This window comes from Mobula hypostoma, chromosome 9, assembly GCF_963921235.1.
Source record: "Mobula hypostoma chromosome 9, sMobHyp1.1, whole genome shotgun sequence".
Lineage (NCBI taxonomy): Eukaryota > Metazoa > Chordata > Chondrichthyes > Myliobatiformes > Myliobatidae > Mobula > Mobula hypostoma.
The window spans coordinates 96121763-96139962 of record NC_086105.1 but is presented as its reverse complement, the minus strand read 5'-3'; the positions used below and the strand labels follow the sequence as shown (position 1 = coordinate 96139962).

At 46.0% G+C, this 18200-nt stretch overlaps 1 protein-coding gene across 2 annotated transcripts in view; it reads left to right on the top strand.

The window, feature by feature from the left end:
• Window positions 1-18200, top strand: part of LOC134351881 (amiloride-sensitive sodium channel subunit gamma-like) — a 42276-nt gene that overhangs the window by 8706 nt on the left and 15370 nt on the right. The window contains exons 3-6 of one of the 2 annotated variants that reach the window (XM_063058733.1): window positions 10743-10904; window positions 11970-12309; window positions 16471-16777; window positions 16906-17102. In XM_063058733.1, coding sequence (XP_062914803.1) covers window positions 11990-12309; window positions 16471-16777; window positions 16906-17102 — 824 coding nt within the window. In that variant the 5' untranslated portion in view covers window positions 10743-10904; window positions 11970-11989. Of the gene's footprint in view, window positions 1-10742; window positions 10905-11950; window positions 12310-16470; window positions 16778-16905; window positions 17103-18200 lie in introns of those variants that run through there. The other variant, XM_063058732.1, reaches the window with a different exon arrangement.

The following is an 18200-nucleotide window of genomic DNA, read 5'->3' as shown; positions in this document are numbered from 1 at the left end:
GGTGAAAAGGGACAATCGGCGGGAACCTGGTGTGTGTGTCCGCCCTTGCCTGGGTGCCGGCTTCACCGCGGAAGAACGGTCGTATCCGGAACGGAGGGGTCACAGTCGGTGACCACAGAAGACATAAAAAGGTTCGCCCGAAAGCTAACTGCGAAGAACATCAAAGGTCTGTTTGAATCAAAATTTGCATTCTCTCTCTCTCTCCCTCCAACGGCACAACAGCGATTACTGCAAACTGTACTAAGCTGAACTGAACTCTGCTTCACTTCAGACTGATCATTTTGCCCCTAGACTGCGATAGAGCTTGGTTGATTCCTATTACCCTAGTTCTGTGTACACGTGTGTATTATCATTGCTAACCTGTTGCGTTTACATCCTTACGATTAGAGTACTGTGTTACTTATTTCTTTAATAAAACTTTATTAGTTTCTGTTAAACCAGACTCCAACACGTGGTCCATTTCTGCTGGTTTGGCAACCCAGTTACGGGGTACGTAACAAGTGTAACATTTTAGTGATCTGAGTATATAAACTTTTGAGTGCCTTGTCCGTGCCATTGCTTATATCCTTTTGTCATTTATAAAGCAATAGAATATTACTCTTTGTCCAAAACATTAATTGTTTATTCCCCTCCAAGTTGTTCAGATCCTCCAACATTTTGTGTGTTCCAGCCCCGTGTTTATAGAACATTTTTACCTTGCTCCAAAGTGATAAGCAGAGTTTTCTTTATCCTCTTAATCTGTCAATGTTTCTTTGTAACTTATTCTATTTGCATTGTTATCTAAGTAATTAAAAGATGAATGAATAGTTAAATACTCAACAGCAGGACCTCTTGGAAAGACTTGGAGTTTTCATAAGCACAAGACATTCTGAAAATGCTGGAAATCCAGAGTAACACACGCACAATGCTGGTGGAACTCAGCAAGTCAAGCATCATTTAGGGAGAGGAACAAACAGTCAACGTTCTGGACCCAGACCCTTCATCAGGACTGGAAAGAAAAGGGGAAGAAACCACAATAAGAAGCTGTTGGGGGTGGGGGGTGGGAAAGAGGAGTTCAAGCTAGAAGATGATAGGTGAAAACAGGTGAGGGGGAAGATAGATGGGTGGGGAGGGGATGAAGTGAGAAGCAGGGAGGTGATAGGTGGAAAAGGTAAAGGGCTGAAAAAGAAGGAATCTGATAGGAGAGGGCCATGAGAGAAAGGGAGGGAGAAGGCGCCAGAGGGAGGTGGTAGGCAGGAAAGGAGAAGAGAAGTGGTGAGAGGGGAGCCAGAATGGGGAATGGAAAAGACAGGAGGGGGAGAAGACCTCATCTTGGCAGTAGAGGAGGCCATAGACAGACATGTTGGAATGGGAATAGGCAGCGGAATTAAAATGGTTGGCCATCAGGAAACCCTACTTGTTGCAGAGTAAAAGTGCTCAACAAAGCACCCCTTCAATCGACACTGGGTCTCACCGATGTAAAGGAGGCCACACTAGGAGCACCAGATGCAGTAGATGACCTGACAGACTGGCAGATAGTGTTGCCTCAGCTGGAAGTACTGTTCGTGTCCCTGAATGGCGGTAGTGGGGAGGTGAATGGGTAGGTGTAGCATTTTTCCACTTGCAATGATATGCCAGGAGGGACATCAGTGGGGAGAGACGAATGGGCAAGGGAATCACGGAAAGAGTGATCCCTGCAAATTATGGAGAGTGGGGGGTGGAGGTAATGATGTGTTTAATGGTAGGGTCCCATTGGAAATAATGGAAGTTGTGGAGAATGGTGTGCTGGATGAGGAGGCTCATGGAGTGGCAGGTAAGGACAAGAGGAAGTCTGTTTGCCCCTAAGGCAGCAGGAAGATGGGGTGTGGGCGGATGTCCGGGAAATGTAGACAATGTGAGTAAGGGCAGCAGCAATGGTAGAGGAAAGGAAACCCCATTATTTCAAGGAGTGCATGTCTGATAATTGTTTCGTACCCCGTAACTGGGTTGCCAAACCAGCAGAAATGGATCACTCAGTTGGAGTCTGGATTACTAGAACTAAGAAAGTTTTATTAAAGAAACAAGCAACACAGTAATCGAAAGGATAATAAATGCAACAGTTCAGCAATGATAAACACACATGTGCACAGAATTAAGATAACAGCATCAATCAAGCTCTATCGTTGTCTAGGGGTAAATGACCAATTTCAAAGTGACACAAAGTTCAGTCCAATTTAGTTCAGTTCGCAGTAATCGTTGCCATGGCGATGGACAACGTGGGGGGAGGGAGAGAGAGAGAGAACGAGAACAACTGATCATTCAGAACGGCTTCCACTCACAGACCGGCGATATGGCTCACAAGCAGCTTTTGGGCAGGTCCTTTGTGATGTCACCTGAGGTCACCGACTGTGACCCCTCCTCCAGATGCGGTCGATCCTCTGCAGTGAACCCGGCACCCAAGCGAGGGTGGACACACACCGGGTTCCCGCTGATCGTACCTTTCCACCCTGTGCGTTTATGGCCCGGTACTTCCCACCGACTCGTGAGAGGCGCACCGCTTCCAGGGTCTCGTTACCTCGGGTGTCGTGTGTCTCCTGCCTTAGCAAACCTGTCCCTTTTTATCCCCCTGCTGGGGTATCGCCTGTCCATCACTTCAAACAGTTCAGGGTTCAAAGGGGGAGCTGCTCTTGACAATACCCAGACTGATGGCTCCTTCATTAACATCTCCAAATGCTGTTTCATTGGGTTCCTTATCTCTCCCTCCCCTTAGGACAGGTGGCAGACCAACTGCTGATGCCACTGGTGCTATCCCAGGCCAGCAAACATCTTAATTTATGTGTATTCTCGTCACATATTCTAGAAAGGAAAATCTTATCCTGGGAACAGATGCTGTGGAAATGCAGGAATAGCATTTTTACAAGTGACAGGGTGGGAAAAGGTATAGTCAAGATAGCAACGGGAAACAGGTGGTTTGTAAAAGATAACAGTAAACAGTCTGCATCCAGAGCTGGAGCCAGAGAGATCGAGAAAGGAGAGAGAGAGAGAGATGTCAGAAGTGGTCCAAGTGAATTTAAGGGCAGGGTGGAAGCTGGAGGCAAAGTTGATGAAATTGATGAGCTCAGCAAAGGTGCATGAAGCAGCACTTTTATAGTCATCAATGTAGTGCAGAAAGAGTTAGAGAGTGTTACCAGTGAAGGTTTTGAACATGGACTGTTTCACGCAGCCAATGAAAAGGCAGGTATTGCTGGGGTGCATGTGGGTGGCCATGGGTTTGGAGAAACTGGGAGGAGCCGAAAGAGAAATTGTTGAATGTGAGGACTAGTTCCAGCAGATGGGAAAGTGGGGTGATGGAGGGGAACTGGTTAGGTCTGTTGTCTAGAAAGAAGTGGAGAGCTTTAAGGTCACCTTTATGGGCAATAGAAGTGTATAGGCACCGGACAACCATCGTGAAAATGAGGCAATTAGAACCAGGGGACTGAAAGTTGTTGAAGAGATCAAGAGCATGTGAAGTATCATGGATGCAGGTGGGAAGTGACTGAACCAAGAAAGATAAAATGGAGTCGAGGTTTGCAGACATGAGTTCAGTGAGACCGGAGCAGGCACAAACTATTGGCCTACCCAGACAGTCAGGTTTGTGGATCTTGGGTGGGAGGTAGAAATGAGCAGTGTGTGGTAAGGGAACTATGAGGTGGGTGGTAATGGATGGGAGATCACCAGAGCCGATGAGAGTGGTGATGGTGTGGGAGACAATAAACTGATGATCCTGAGTGGGGTTCTCTTCAGGGCTTTGACCAGCGGCCAATCGGTGTCTGGGATTTATTAGTAAGAGCAAATTAAAGGCAGGCAGGGGCAAGCGCAGCACCATCATCGGAGTGGACAGAGTCAGAGTGGTTTTAGCTCTTCGAGGCTTCACTCAGAGGAAGCAAAGCTCAAGTTTTTTTCTCCTTTTTTCTCCTTTTGTTCTTTATATCTACTCAGCTAGGTAGAGATGACAGGCAGGATAGTGCAATACGGCACTTGCAGGATGTGGGAAGGCAGGAAGACATCCAGTATCTCTGAGCACTGTAACCATGAGAAGTGCTTCCAGCTGCAGCTTCTAACAATCCGCGTTAGGAGTTGGAGCTGGAATTGGATGAACTCCGGATAATTTGGGGGGGCAAGCAGGTGATAGATAGGTAGTTACACCCAAGGTGCAGGACACAGGAAACTGGGTGACAGTCAGGAAGGGGAAAGGAGTTACGGAGCCAGTGCAGAGTACCCCTGTGTCCGTCCCCCTCAACAACAGGTATAACACTTTGGATACTGTCCGGGGTGGGGGATGACCTAACAGAAGAAAGTCACAGTGATCAGGTCTCTGGCACTGAGTCTGCCCCTGTGACTCAAACGGGAAGGGGGAAGAAGAGGCATGCTCTCTTCTTGATTGGTTTGTTAGAGAAACGGGCAGGAGGTTCTGTGAGCGAGAATAAGATTCCCAGATGCTATGTTGCCTCCTGAGTGCCTAGGTCCAGGATACCTCGGATCGACTGCTTAGCATTCATAAGTGGGAGGATGAACTGCCTGAGGTCGTGGTCCGTGTAAGAACCAATGACATGGTTAGGACGAGTGATGAGGTTCTGCATAGGGAGTTCAGGGAGTTAGGTGCTAAATTAAAGGGCAGGACCTCCAGAGTTGTGATCTCAGGATTGCTACCCAAGCCACATGCAAGTGAGGCCAGGAACAGAAAGATTATACAGTTTAATACTTGGCTAAGGAGTTGGTGTAGGAGGGAGGGCATAAGATTTTCGGATCATTGGTCTTTCTTTTAGGAAGGTGGGACATGTACAGAAGGAATGGTTTGCACCTGAACTGGAGGGGACTAATACCTTAACAGAAAGGTTTGTTAATGCTGCACGATGGGGTTTAAACTAGAGTTGCAGGGGGATGGGAACCAGAATGCCAGAACAGTGAGTGGAGAGGTTGTGGGGGCTGATGTTGGTAAGACTTCACCCCAAGTTAGGAATCAAAAGGTTGAACATAGTGTGACAAAATCGAAAAGGGTGAATATAGGACTGAAGGTGTTGTATCTGAATGCGGGCAGTATACAGAATAAAGTGGATGAACTTGCAGCACGGTTGCAGATTAGCAGGTATGATGTTTGTAGGCATCACGGACTCATGGCTAAAAGATTATAGCTGGGAGCTGAATGTCCAAGGATACACATTGTATCAAAAGGATAGGCAGAAAGGCAGAGGGACTGGAGTTGCTCTGCTGGTAAAAAATGAAATTATATCATTAGAGAGGGGTGACATAGGGTCGAAGGTGTTGAATCATTGTGGATAGAACTAAGGAACTGCAAGAGTAATTATACCCTACTGGGAGTTGTATACAGACCCCCAAACAGTAGTATGGATGTGGCCTCCAAATTACAATGGGAGATAGAAAATGAATGCCAAATGGACAATGTTACAATGGTCATGGGGGATTTCAATATGCAGGAAGATTGGGAAAATCAGGTTGGTGCTAGATTACAGGAGGGGGAATTTCTGGAGTGCCTATGACATGGCTTTATACAGCAGCTCATGGTTGAGCCCACCAGAGGACCAGCTATTCTGGATTGGGTTTTGTGCAATGAACCAGAATTGATTAGAGAGCTTAAGGTAAAAGAACCCTAAATGGAAAGTGATCATAAGTTGATCAAATTCACCCTGAAATTTGAGAAGGAGAAGCTAAAATCAGATGTATCAGTATTAGAGTGCAGTAGAGGGAATTACAGAGGCATGAGAAAGGAGCTGGCCAATATTGATTGGAAAAGAACACTGGCAGGGATGATGGCAGAGCAGTAATGGCTGAAATTTCTGGAAGCAATTCTGAAGGCACAAAATATCTACATTCCAAAGAGGACGCAGTATTCTAAAGGAAAGATGACACAACCATGCTAACAAGAGAAGTCAAAGCCAAATAATAGGGCATATAATAGTGCAAAAATTAGTGGGAAGTTAGAGGATTGGGAAGCTTTTAAATACCAACAGAAGGCAACTAAAAAGTCATTAAGAAGGTAAAGATGGAATACAAAAGTAAGCTAGCCAATATTAAAGTGAATACCAAAGGTTTCTTCAGATACATAAAGTGTAAAAGAGGCGAGAGTGGATATTGAACTCCTGGAAAATGATGCTGGAGAGGTAGTAATGGGGGACAACAGAATGGCAGATGAATTGAATAAGTACTTTGCATCAGTCTTCACTGTGAAAGGCACTAGCATATGGTGGAAGTCCCAGGTGTTAGGGGCATGAAGTGTGTAAAGTTACCATTACTGGAGAGAAGGTTCTTGGGAAACTGAAAGGTCTCAAGGTAGGTAAGTCATCTGGACCAGAAAGATTCTTGATTGGTCAGGGCATGAAGGTATATGGGGAGAAGGCAGGGGATTGAGGCTGAGAGGAAAATTGGATCAGCCAAGATAAAATGGTGGAGCAGATTTGATGGGCCAAATGGCCTAATTCTGTTCCTATGTCTTATGATCTTATGGTAAGTAAGAGGAGGTGTCTAAGAGTTGACACCTGGCCTCAGTAAGGTAGAGATCAGTTCACCAGACTACAACAGCAACCCCCTCCCCCCAGTCTGCAGGTTTGATGGTGAGGTTGGGATTGGTACAGAGAGAATGGAGGACAGTGCGTACAGTGTGTAGGGAGGGTAAGGTACATATAGGAGGCAGGAATGCTGAAGTTGAGATGATCTCTTCTTAAGCCCTTTACCTATTTTACCTATGACCTCCCAGCTTCTCACTTCAGCCTCACCCCCCCCCCACCCCCAGCTTATTTTGGCTTCTTCACCTTTCCTATTGGGCCATTTTATCATGCCCCAATCTCCTGCCACCCCAGTATCCCTTCATCCCCTAACCTATCACCTTCTGTCTTAAGTATACATAAAGACTTGGCCTCCACAGTTGGGGCAATGAATTCCATAGATTCACCACTCTCTAGCTAAAGAAATTCCTCCTCATCTCCATTCTAAAAGAACGCCTCTCTATTCTGAGGCTGTGTCCACTAGAGGAGCCCACCATAGGAAACATCTCCTCCATATCCATTCTAGCAATGCCTTTCACCATTTAATAGGTTGCAATTAGGTTACCTCTCATTCTTCTGAATTCCAGTGAACAGTGGCTCAGAAGTATCAAACGTTCTTCATATGACAAACATCAATCCTGGAATCATTTACGTGAACCTCTCGAACCCTCTCCAGTTTCAAAACATCCTTTCTAAAGTGAGTGGCACAAAAGTGCTAACAATATTTCAAGTAAGTCCTCACCAGTGTTTCATAAAGTCTCAATATTATATCTTTGCTTTTATATTCTAGTCCTCCTGAAATGAATGCATTTGCTTTCCTCACCACAGACTCAATCTGCAAATTAACCTTTAGGGAATCCTGCTCAAGGACTTCCAAGTCCCTTTGCACTCAGATTTTTGTATTTTCTCTCTGTTTAGAAAGTAGTCAACCCTTTAATTTCTCTACCAAAGTGCATGACCATACACTTTCCGACACTATATTCCATCTGCCACTTCTTTGCCAAATTTCTTAATCTAAGTCCTTCTGTAGCCTCGCTACTTCCTCAAAACTACCTGCCCCTCCATCTATCTTTGTTTTGTCTGCAAACCTTGCCACAAAGCCATCAATTCCATCATCCACGTCATTGACATTAAAAGAATCAGTCCAAACGCAGACCACTGTGGACACTGCAAGTCACGAACAACCAACCAGAAAAGGCTCCCTTTATTCCCACTCTTTTCTTTCTGCCAATCAGCCACTGCTTTATCCATGCTAGAAACTTTCCTGTAATGGCATGGGCTTGTAATTTGTTAAGCAGCCTCGTGTGGCACCTTGTCAAAGCCCTTCTGAAAATCCAAGTACACAATATCCATCGATTCTTCTTTGTCTATCCTGCTTGTTATTTCTTCAAAGAATTCCAACAGATTTGTCGGGCAAAATTTTCCCTTGAGGAAACCATGCTGACTATGGCCTATTTCATCATGTGCTTCCAAGTACCCCAAAACCACATCCTTAACAATCGACTCCAACATCTTCCCAACCACTGAGATCAGACTAACTCGCCTATAGTTTCCTTTCTTCCGCGTCTCTCCCTTGTTGAAGAGTGGAGTGACATTTGCAGTTTTCCAGTTTTCCAGAACCATTCCAGAATCTAGTGATTCTTGAAAAATCATTACTAATGCCTCCACAATCTCTTCAGCCATCTCTTTCAGAACCCTGGGGTGTACAGCATCCAGTCCAAGTGGCTTATCTACCTTCAGACCATTTGGTTTCCTAAGAACCTTCTCCTTAGTAATGGTAACTTCACACACTTCATGACCCCTGACACTATCTTCCACAGTGAAGACTGGTGCAAAATACTGATACATTGTCCCCCATTACTCCACCTCCAGCATCATTTTCCAGCAGTCCAATATCCACTCTCATCTTTCTTTTATAATTTACTGTATGTATCTGAAGAAACTCTTGGTATCCTCTTTAATGTTAAAGAGGAAAACTTCCGTATTCCATCTTTTCCTTCTTAATGACTTTTTTATTTGCCTTCTGATGGTTTTTAAAAGCTTCCCAATCTTCTAACTTCCCACTAATTTTTGGTCTATTATATGCCCACTCTTTGAATTTTATGTTGACTTTGACCTCTTGTTTGCCACCGTTGTGACATCTTGCCTTTAGGATACTTCTTCCTGTAGATGTATCTATCCTGTGCCTGCTGAATTGCTTCCAAAAATTCCAGCTATTGTTGCTCTATCATCATCCCTGGCAGAGTTCTTTTCCAATCAATTCTGGCCAACCCCCCTCACATGCCTCTGAAATTCCTTTTACTCCATTATAATACTGATACATCTGACTTTAGCTTCTCCTTCTCAAATTTCAGGGTGAATTCGATCATATTATGATCACTTGCCAATAAAGGTTCCTTTATCTTAAACTCTCCGATCAATTCCATTTCATTGCACAAAACCCAATCTTGAATAGCTGATCCTCTAGTGAGCTCAAATATGAGCTGCTCTAAAAATCGGCATTTTAGAGATTCCCCCTCATGGAATCCAGGAACAACTTGATTTTCCCAATCATATTGAAATAAATCCCCCATGACTAATGTAACATTGCCTTTTGCCATGCAATTTCTCTCTCTCGTTGTAACTTATAGACCACATCTTTACCACTGTTTGGGGGTCTGTATATAACTCCCAGCAGGATCTATTTACCCTTTCAGTTCCTTAGCTGTGGCTCAACACCTTCCAACCCTATGTCACCTCTTTCTAATGATTTACTTTCATTTTTTGCCAACAGACCCATGCCGCCCCATCTGCCTTCCTGCCTGTCCTTTTGATACAATGTGTATTATTGGACATGAAGATCCCAGCTACGTTCTTCTTTCGGCCATGATTCTGTGATACCCTGCAACATCATCCGTGACAATTTGTAACTGTGCTACAAATTCACCGACCTTATTCCGTATTCTGCACATATTCAAATACTGTACAGTACCTTCGGCCCTGTGTTCATCCTTTTCAATTTGGTCTGCCTTTTACATTGCATCTCATCCTGATGACTGCAATTTCATCCTATCAACAGCCTCACCTTGCTAGGAGTCTCACTACACACTACCTGTTTGTAAACCAACTAGCTCATCTTCAGTACTATCACTCAGTTCCCATCCTCCTACCAAACCCACCTGAACATCTCTAGCCAACCTGCCCACAAGGACATGGGTTCCCCTCAGGTTCTGGTGTAACCCATCCCTTTTGTACAGGTCATACCTACCCCAGAAGAGATCCCAATGATCAATAAATCTGAACCCTTGTTCCCTGCACTAGTTCCTCAGCCACGGATTCACCTGCCAAATCAACCTTTTCTTACCCTCACCGGCAAGTGGCACAGGCAGCAATCCAGAGATTACTACCCTGGAGGTCCTGTTTCTCAGCTTTCTACCTTGCTCCCTAAAATCTCTCTTTGGGGACCTCCTCAGCTTGTCTACCTATGTCATTCGGTACCAATATACCAATACTTCTAGCCGCTCACCTTCACCCCTGAGAATGCCATGACACGATCCGAGACATCCCTCCCCGATCCTGGCGCCAGGGAGACAACATAACATTTTGTGCGTGTTCCTGTCGCAGTTTTCAGCCGCTCGTGTGCAAGTCTGTCGTGCTGCGAAGCTGACGGTCGGCCATTAGGGAGCAGTGCGACCCTGGCTTGTTTGCGAAACACGGGGCTGGTTCTGCCGAGCTCGCATCCCTGGCAGGACGCCTGTAGCGCGGACTGTTCTCCGTTGCGGATTCAGTGGGGTAGGAGGAAAAAAATCACTGACACGTTGTATTAAATAAACAATCTTTATTCAACCCGTAATTTATTGTGCTTTATGATACAGTATAGCCCATATTGATTATTGATTGGGTGTTAAAATCGGCGTGGGTTATTACACGATGGGTACAGGCTTACTGTCAGCGGCGATGCCCCTTATTCCAACGTTAAGTCGCCCTGTCACCTACAATGTATGAGGAAGGATTTCATCAGAGTCTGAGTAGTTTGGGCGTAGACCCTTGTGCTGTTTAGGTCTCAGACCAAAGCCAACAGGTAGAACCTGTACCAATGTTTGTCCCCCTATTATCCCATGAAGTGGTCGAACAGGTCCCTCGTTTGTAACATCAATCATTATTTAATAACTATGGAAAACAGTAAACACTGGCCTTGCAAATGTTATCCACACCCCTCAACTACTCGCACGTTTTCTTTGCTCTCTCGGTTTTCCTGACCAATAGATCAATCAATCAGTGAATGTGAAGCAGCTGTCAGCGGAGTCCGACAAGACGAATCCAACCCCCTTCTCTTCCCTTGTGCTGTGACTGTGGTCGCGGCTGAGAATCGGACGCGGTCTCGCACCCAGTTCAACCACAGTTTGGTGACCTACGCTCCCCACACAGGTAGGTCAAACCCTTTAATGTACGAATCGATCTCCACCAGAAAGTCATTTAAACTAAAATAGTATTGGAAAAAGAACAGTGGGATAAAATAAACTGAACTCATTGGTGAAAATTCATTACTAAATTAAAGAAAATATCGTATCTGATTCACAAGAGTTTCTGCAGATGCTAGAAATCTTGAGTAACACGCACAAAATGCTGAAGGTCTGGGCCCGAAACGTTGTCTATTTCCCTTCATAGATGCTGCCCGATTTGCTGAGTTCCTCCAGAAATTTGTATGTGTTACTCGTATTTGAATGCCTTTTTTATGACTCAAAGAGTAAGTGGCAGATAGTAGACGATGTGATCTGAGGAAACTTGGATTTATGGATTTAACCAGTGTCTGGAGTTTAGAAATATATATCCAAATGATCCAGGAATCTAGGGGATGAAACACTTTCTAAAGGGAAATTAAATCTCTCCCCCATCCCAGAACAATTTGGAGACTTGACCAATTCCAATTAAATATTTAAATTGATTTGCATATAGAAAGAAGTTGAACATATTTTTAAAAGTTCGTTCATCTTTTCATTTCTGGGGTTCCAGATCCCATTTTTCTTTCCGCCTAATGGGTCCCACAATTTTTGGCCACACTTGCTTGTTCTCTGGAAGTGTGTGCTGATTATGATTTGGCCCGATCAGGGCGTTGTTTCCTTGCTGCCGGCTGCTGCTTGTATCATGAATAACATCAATCAAACGAACAAGCGAGCCGGCAGTCCCGTGCTCAGAGTCCAGTGCCTGTTTTACACCCCCACCGATTTCGCTCACTGGTGAGTGCACGGAGTTTCCGCGCTCTCTGGCCCCCTTTCCTGGGTTAACAATCAAACTCGGGGGAAGCAACATTTACACTGTACAATGCCAGGGGAAAGGGGTGAGTGTACAACTGAGGGGAGGGGAAGAGATTGTATGTGTGACAAGTCAAAAAGGGGAGGGGAGTGAAGTGAGTGGGAGGGAAGGAACGTGAGGCAGTAAAATGCAACTCTGCTCGCACTTCCCGTCCAGTTTTAATGCCTCCTCCCGTGCCAGGGCGCTGCTGTGAAGACACTATGGAATCGGAGACAAAGCGACTGAAAGAGAAGATCAAGGAGAAGCTGCCAGTGACGGGGCCACAAGCAGCAAGCATCTATGAGTTGGCACGGTGGTACTGCTACAACACCAACACCCACGGCTGCCGCAGGATTGTGGTGTCTAAAGGCCGGCTGCGACGGGCAATCTGGCTGATCCTGACCCTTGGCGCCGTGGGGATCATTTTTTGGCAGTGCGCTCTTCTCATCGCCTCCTACTACACTGCTTCCGTCGCCATCACCGTCCAATTCCAGGAGATTCCCTTCCCTGCCATCACCATCTGCAACATGAACCCATACAGGTCAGTTCCCCACGCCCTCCGCAATTTCCAGAAGAAAGACCTCCCTGTTCAGTGGCCCCCTTCAGCATCTCCCAAAGTCAATGAAGTCGTTTTAGAAAGCGGGGTTACTGCGCGAATAACGGTACCAGGCAAATGCAGAGCAAAATCCCCTAGAAATGATCTATTTCAGCCCACTTATGGTTGCGGTATAAACATTCGCCGAACCATTGGCTGACTCCTCCGGTTGTTTGTATACCGCCGTGGGTCTTGCGGATTTACCTAGTGGGGTGGTGAGGAAGGAACAAACAAGAACTCAGTTTTGCATCACATTCAAAAGCCGGCATCTCCGACAGTGCAGCTCCCCGTGGCACTGGGAGATTCTACCTGGGCCCACAATTTCTGAAAGATAAGGAACAGATCATTCAACACAAAATGCTGGAGGAGCTCAGCAGGCCAGGCAGCATCTATGGGGGAAAAATACAGTCGACGTTTCGGGCCGAGACCCTAAAAATTCCATTCTCCTACTTCCGCCCTTTCGTACTCTTTCGTCAGATGTGCGAAACCGCTGGAATCCATTACTAGAGAAGTACTTGTAAAATCCATATAACCTCATGAAAGGGGGATAATATTTGACAATGTTAGAATACTTGGAGGCTACAACCATTACTACGGATAAGGGAGAAACAATAGAAGTATATCATCTACACATGTAATTGTTCAGACTTTTACAGCCATTATATATTTGGATTTTATTTCAACAATGAGACATAAAAATGGGCTTTCCTGGGTGAATTTGCTTCACTTTGGAAATTCCACCCCGGTGCTGTCCACCATTGCAAACACTTACATGGGAAATGTCCATATAATAGCATCAAGCCAATTGATAATTAACAAAAGCGATTTTGTTAGGCACAGCAAAATCCAGTATCTACCCGGAGGGTGAATAATTTGCCTTCATCGTCAGCCCCTTCCTGCATTGTATGCACTCAATGTCAATCACCCCTCACCTGCCGACCAATGCCCTTGGTATCGCGGTGGCGGCAACCGGCGATCGGAAGATCATGGTTCAGTCCCCACCGCCGGCTGTAAGGAGTGTGTGCGTTCTCTCCGCGATAGCCTGGGTTTCCTCCGGGTGCTCTGCATTCCTCCCACATTCCAAAAATGTACGGGTTGGGTTTAGTGAGCTGTCGGCGTGCTATGTTGGCACCGGAAGCGTAGCGACACTTCCTCACAAGCACAGCACAATCATCGCTGATTTGATTTGATGCAAACAATGCAGTTCAATGTAAGTTCCGATGTTTCAAAGTACATGTGACGAAATAAAGTTTATCTTTATCAAGTATTTACCTCTGCATTTGGACTATCAAGACTCTGCCTGTTCGCCAATTTACAAGGATGTTGCCGTATCTGGAGGAGCTGAGTTATATGGGAAAGATTGAATAGGTTAGAACTTTATTCCTTGGAACATAGAAGATTTGACCCAAGTATACAAAATTATGAGGGGTAAGTGTAGACAGGCTTTCTCCTCTGGGGTTGGGTGGGACTACAACTGGAGGTCATGGGTTAAGGGTGAAAAGTTAAAAGTTTAAGGGAAACATGAGGGGAAAGTTCTTCACTCAGAGTTGTGAGAGTGTGGAATGAGCTGCCAGTGCAAGTGGTGCATGCGAGCTCGATTTCAATGTTTGAGAAGTTTGGATAGGTTCATAGATGGTAGAGGTATGAAGACTATGGTCCTGGTGCAGGTCAATTAGGAATAGGCAGTTTAAATGGTTCAGCATTGACTAGATGGGCCAAAGGGTCTGTTTATATGCTATACTTTTCTAAGACTCTATGTTCTGACATGCCCTCTCCCTTCTTGGACCTTTCAACTATTGCGGCAATTCCAAAACCTCCACACCAGAAACAGCTTAGACCTTTCCAGCGCGAGAACATGTTGAACCCAGGTAGCACATTTTTGACAATGAAACTGCAATGCCTAGTCAGTGGTATCCAAGGACCAGGGCATTTGGTGTCTTACTGCTATGTGAGAACATTAGAATTTCTGGCATGCACCTTTACTTTAGAACTATAGAGTAAGACAGAATGGGAACAGGTCCTTCAGCCCATCAAGTGAGTGCTAACTATCAACCTGCCATTTACGGTATTCCAATTTTACACGGGAAAAGTCCATTCAGCAGAATGAAAGCTTTCACAAAGTAAGTGAAATTTTTCTTGACTTATTTTTCTTGGACTGCCAGAGAAACTGGTGGGATGTGAATGCTTTCAGGGCTCAGTCCTTCCCTATAGAGTGGTCTAGACTAAGACTGGTACATTCTCCTCCCACTTGCTTCAAACGAAAGGTATAGCCATGGGCACTCTCATAATTCCCAGCTGTGCCTGCTTTTTGTTAGCTACACAGAACAGTCTATGTTCCGAGCCTACACTACATCGATGACTGCATTGCTGATGCTTCCTGCACCATGCTGAGCTCATCGACTTATCAAGTTTGCTTCTGACTTCCACCTTGACCTCACATTCACTTGGTCCATTTCTGACACCTCCCTCCCCTTCCTTGATCTCTCTGTCTCTATCTCTGGAGACAGCTTATCTACTGATATATTTTATAAACCCACTGATTCTCATAACTACATGGACTATACCTCTTCCCACCCTGTCACTTGTAAAAATGCCATCCCTTTCGTACAGTTTCTCTGTCTCCACTGCATCTGCTCTCAGGATAAGGCTTTTCATTCTTCTTCAAAGAAAAGGGCTTTCCTTCCTCCACTATCAACACGGCCCTCACCCCATCCTCCCGGCACCCCACCAGCGACCGGCTCCTCTTGTCCTCACATACCACCCCACTAGCCTCCGTGTCCAGCACATAATTCAACATAACTTCCACCATCTCCAGCAGGATTCCACCACCAAGCACATCTTTCCCTCGCCCCCACTTCCCACTTTCTGTAGGGATTGCTCCCTTGTCCATTTATCCCACCCCACTCACTGATCTCCTTGCTGGTACTTACCACTGCAAGCAGGATAAGTGCCATACCTGCCCCTACACCATTTACTGAGAGTCTGTTGGATTCATCTACAGTATCCAGTGCTCCTGATGTGGCCTACTGCATATCGATGAGACACGGTGTAGATCGCGAAACTGCTTCACCAAGCACCTACACTCCATCTGCCAGAAAAAAAAAGCGAGATCTCCTGGTGGCTACCTATTTCAATTCTACTTCCCATTCTGACATGACACTCCATGGCTTTTTCTACTGCCATGATGAGGCCACACTCTGGTTGAAGTAGCAACATTTTTATTCCATCTGGGTAGCCTCCAACCTAATGGCATGAACATCAATTTCTTGAACTTCTGGATTTTTCCCCCTCCCTTCACCTTATCTCTTTAACTACGTAGCACCTTTCTCCTTCATTTCTTCCATGGTATTCTACCCTCTCCTGTCAGATCCCCCCTTCTCCAGCCTTTATCTCTTCCACCTTTGGACTTCCCAGCTCTTAACTTCACCCTTCCCTCTCTCCTGGTCTCACCTATCACCTACCACCTTGTACTTCTTCCTCCCCTCCCCCCACCTTCTTGCTCTAACTTCTAATCTTTTTTCCAGTCCTGACGAAAGGTCTCAGCCAGAAACATCGACTGTTTACTCCTTTCCATAGATGCTGCCTGGCCTACTGAGTTCCTCCAGCACTGTGTGGGTGTGTGTTAGTTACTTGGTAGATTTCGTGCAATTTTTTGGTCTGCTAGGAATTCAGGGATAAGGCTGAGGGTGGGAATTGGAGACGAGATGGAGTAGTAATCATGATCTCGCTGAAAATGAAGGAGACTGTTGAGCAGATAATGCTCCCTGTCCAGTTCTTAAGCTGCGATGTTTGGTAAATGCGGGAACCCGTCGCTGCGGGCCATTGTTCCCCAAGGTTCTCCATCGTTTCATGATCGGAGGGTCGGTGGCAGAGGTCAAATGCTTTGACTAGCACCTGATGAAGGTGTATGTGGGCTAAAAATACAGTAGGAAGCACAGAAATTTTCAAACAATTGTCATCATAAAAGATGTACTGTATTTCTGAAGAAGTCTTCCTTGTCAATAATGTGAACATAAACCACCTAGAAAGGTCCTGCTTGAATTCCCTCATACACACCCAGACCATGGCGGTTATCATTGCCCTGGGTTTGCTCCCGTCTCTCTACAGATACACTGCGACCAGACATCTATTTGATAAACTGGACCAGGAGACGCGGATTGCCGTCAGCGAGCTCTACCACTTCACCAATACTTCCAACAGCAGTCTGTGGCGAGCTCGGCGAGACACCGCCGAAAGCCAAGGGGGCGGATTTTCCAACAGTATTCCACTGCTGCGGGTCAAGGTGGGCGAGGATTACACCATCCTGTCCGACCTCATCACCAAGAGGCGACACAGGATGAACGGGACACTCCGAACCCGATCGTTTGGGGGCAGCCACACCCTGAAACCGAGCAACATGATTGGCTTCAAGTTGGTGAGTCTGACACATAGGGAAGAGCCAGATCCTTTGGGTCAGGATCTGCTGAGGACATCTTGGGCACTGGAAACTAGCTTGACCTTATATTGCAAGTTCTCTTATTTCTTCTTTCTCTCCCGGGGCAGTGCGAGAAGAAACACGATGACTCTACCTGTGACATCTATACATTCAACTCGGGCACAGCCGCCATCCAGGAATGGTATCGACTCCACTACCTCAACATTATGGCACGGGTGCCCGAACAAACCAAACTGCAGATGGGCTACTCTGCTGATGATCTTATATTATCCTGTTCGTTTGGGGGAAGAGCCTGCGATTCAAGGTTAATGCAGACTGCTCTGTATGTAAGATATTCGGCCGTAGCCAACCGAGAAAAGCAGTTGTCGTTAGGAGACGACAGTTTTTGGGTTCGCACCTTTCCAGAATGTTCCTGTGCAGAAATTTGTGCGTCCGCAGTGAAGGTGGGGGACGGGTAGTTTGGGGTTTCCGCAATTGGGGAGGCTCAAACAGTGTGGAAAGAACAATTTGGAGGCAGGTCCCTGGGGCCAGTCTAGGAATTTAGTTTGGAGGAGAACGGGGGGGGAGGGAAGAGTCGAGTTATGTTTGGGGGGGGCAGTTCTGAAGAGCTCAATCATAGTGGGAGCGACATTTCTGAAGCAGCCACGGCTCCCCCACGCTCAGTGCAGTACTGGCGGGGTGGGGGGGGGCGCATTTAGAGAGGATAGTTGTGATGGGGCTGGGGAGGCAAGTGCCGTAGAGTGGCAGTAAGGGGCACTATACCATTTCTAGGGGTACTACTTGAGGTAGCGTACAGCATGGTCTGAAACTAGGCCTCCCGTCCCATGATCCTCTCATATCCCTTTTGCCAATCAACTGTCCAGCTCTTGGCTCCATCCCTCACCTTCCTGTCTTCTCCTATCATTTTGGATCTCCCCCTCCCCTCCCACTTTCAAATCTCTTACTAGCTCTTCTTTCAGTTAGTCCTGACGAAGGGTCTTGGCCCGAAACGTCGACTGTACCTCTTCCTAGAGATGCTGCCTGGCCTGCTGCGTTCACCAGCAACTTTTATGTGTGCTGCTTGAAATTCCAGCATCTGCAGATTCCCTCGTGTTTGCGTGTGAAAATATCGGCACGGATTGATTCATTAGGAGTCGGGTGGTGCTGAGGGCTTGCTGTACTGTCAGGTACCTGCTGACAGGGTGTTGCCCGGAGGAAGAGTAATAATTTTCAACCTGTTGAAGTTGCTCTTTGATTGACACCTTCATTGTCAGAGAGCTGAGACAGAGTAGTGTTTCAGGGGAACTTGGTTCGCTTTATTAAACCTAACAAATTATGACATTTTAATAAGATATCATCTCAATCCTTTATACTCTTGGGTTGTCTGTAGTCTTTGTGGGGAGGGGGTTTCCAAGGTCAATAT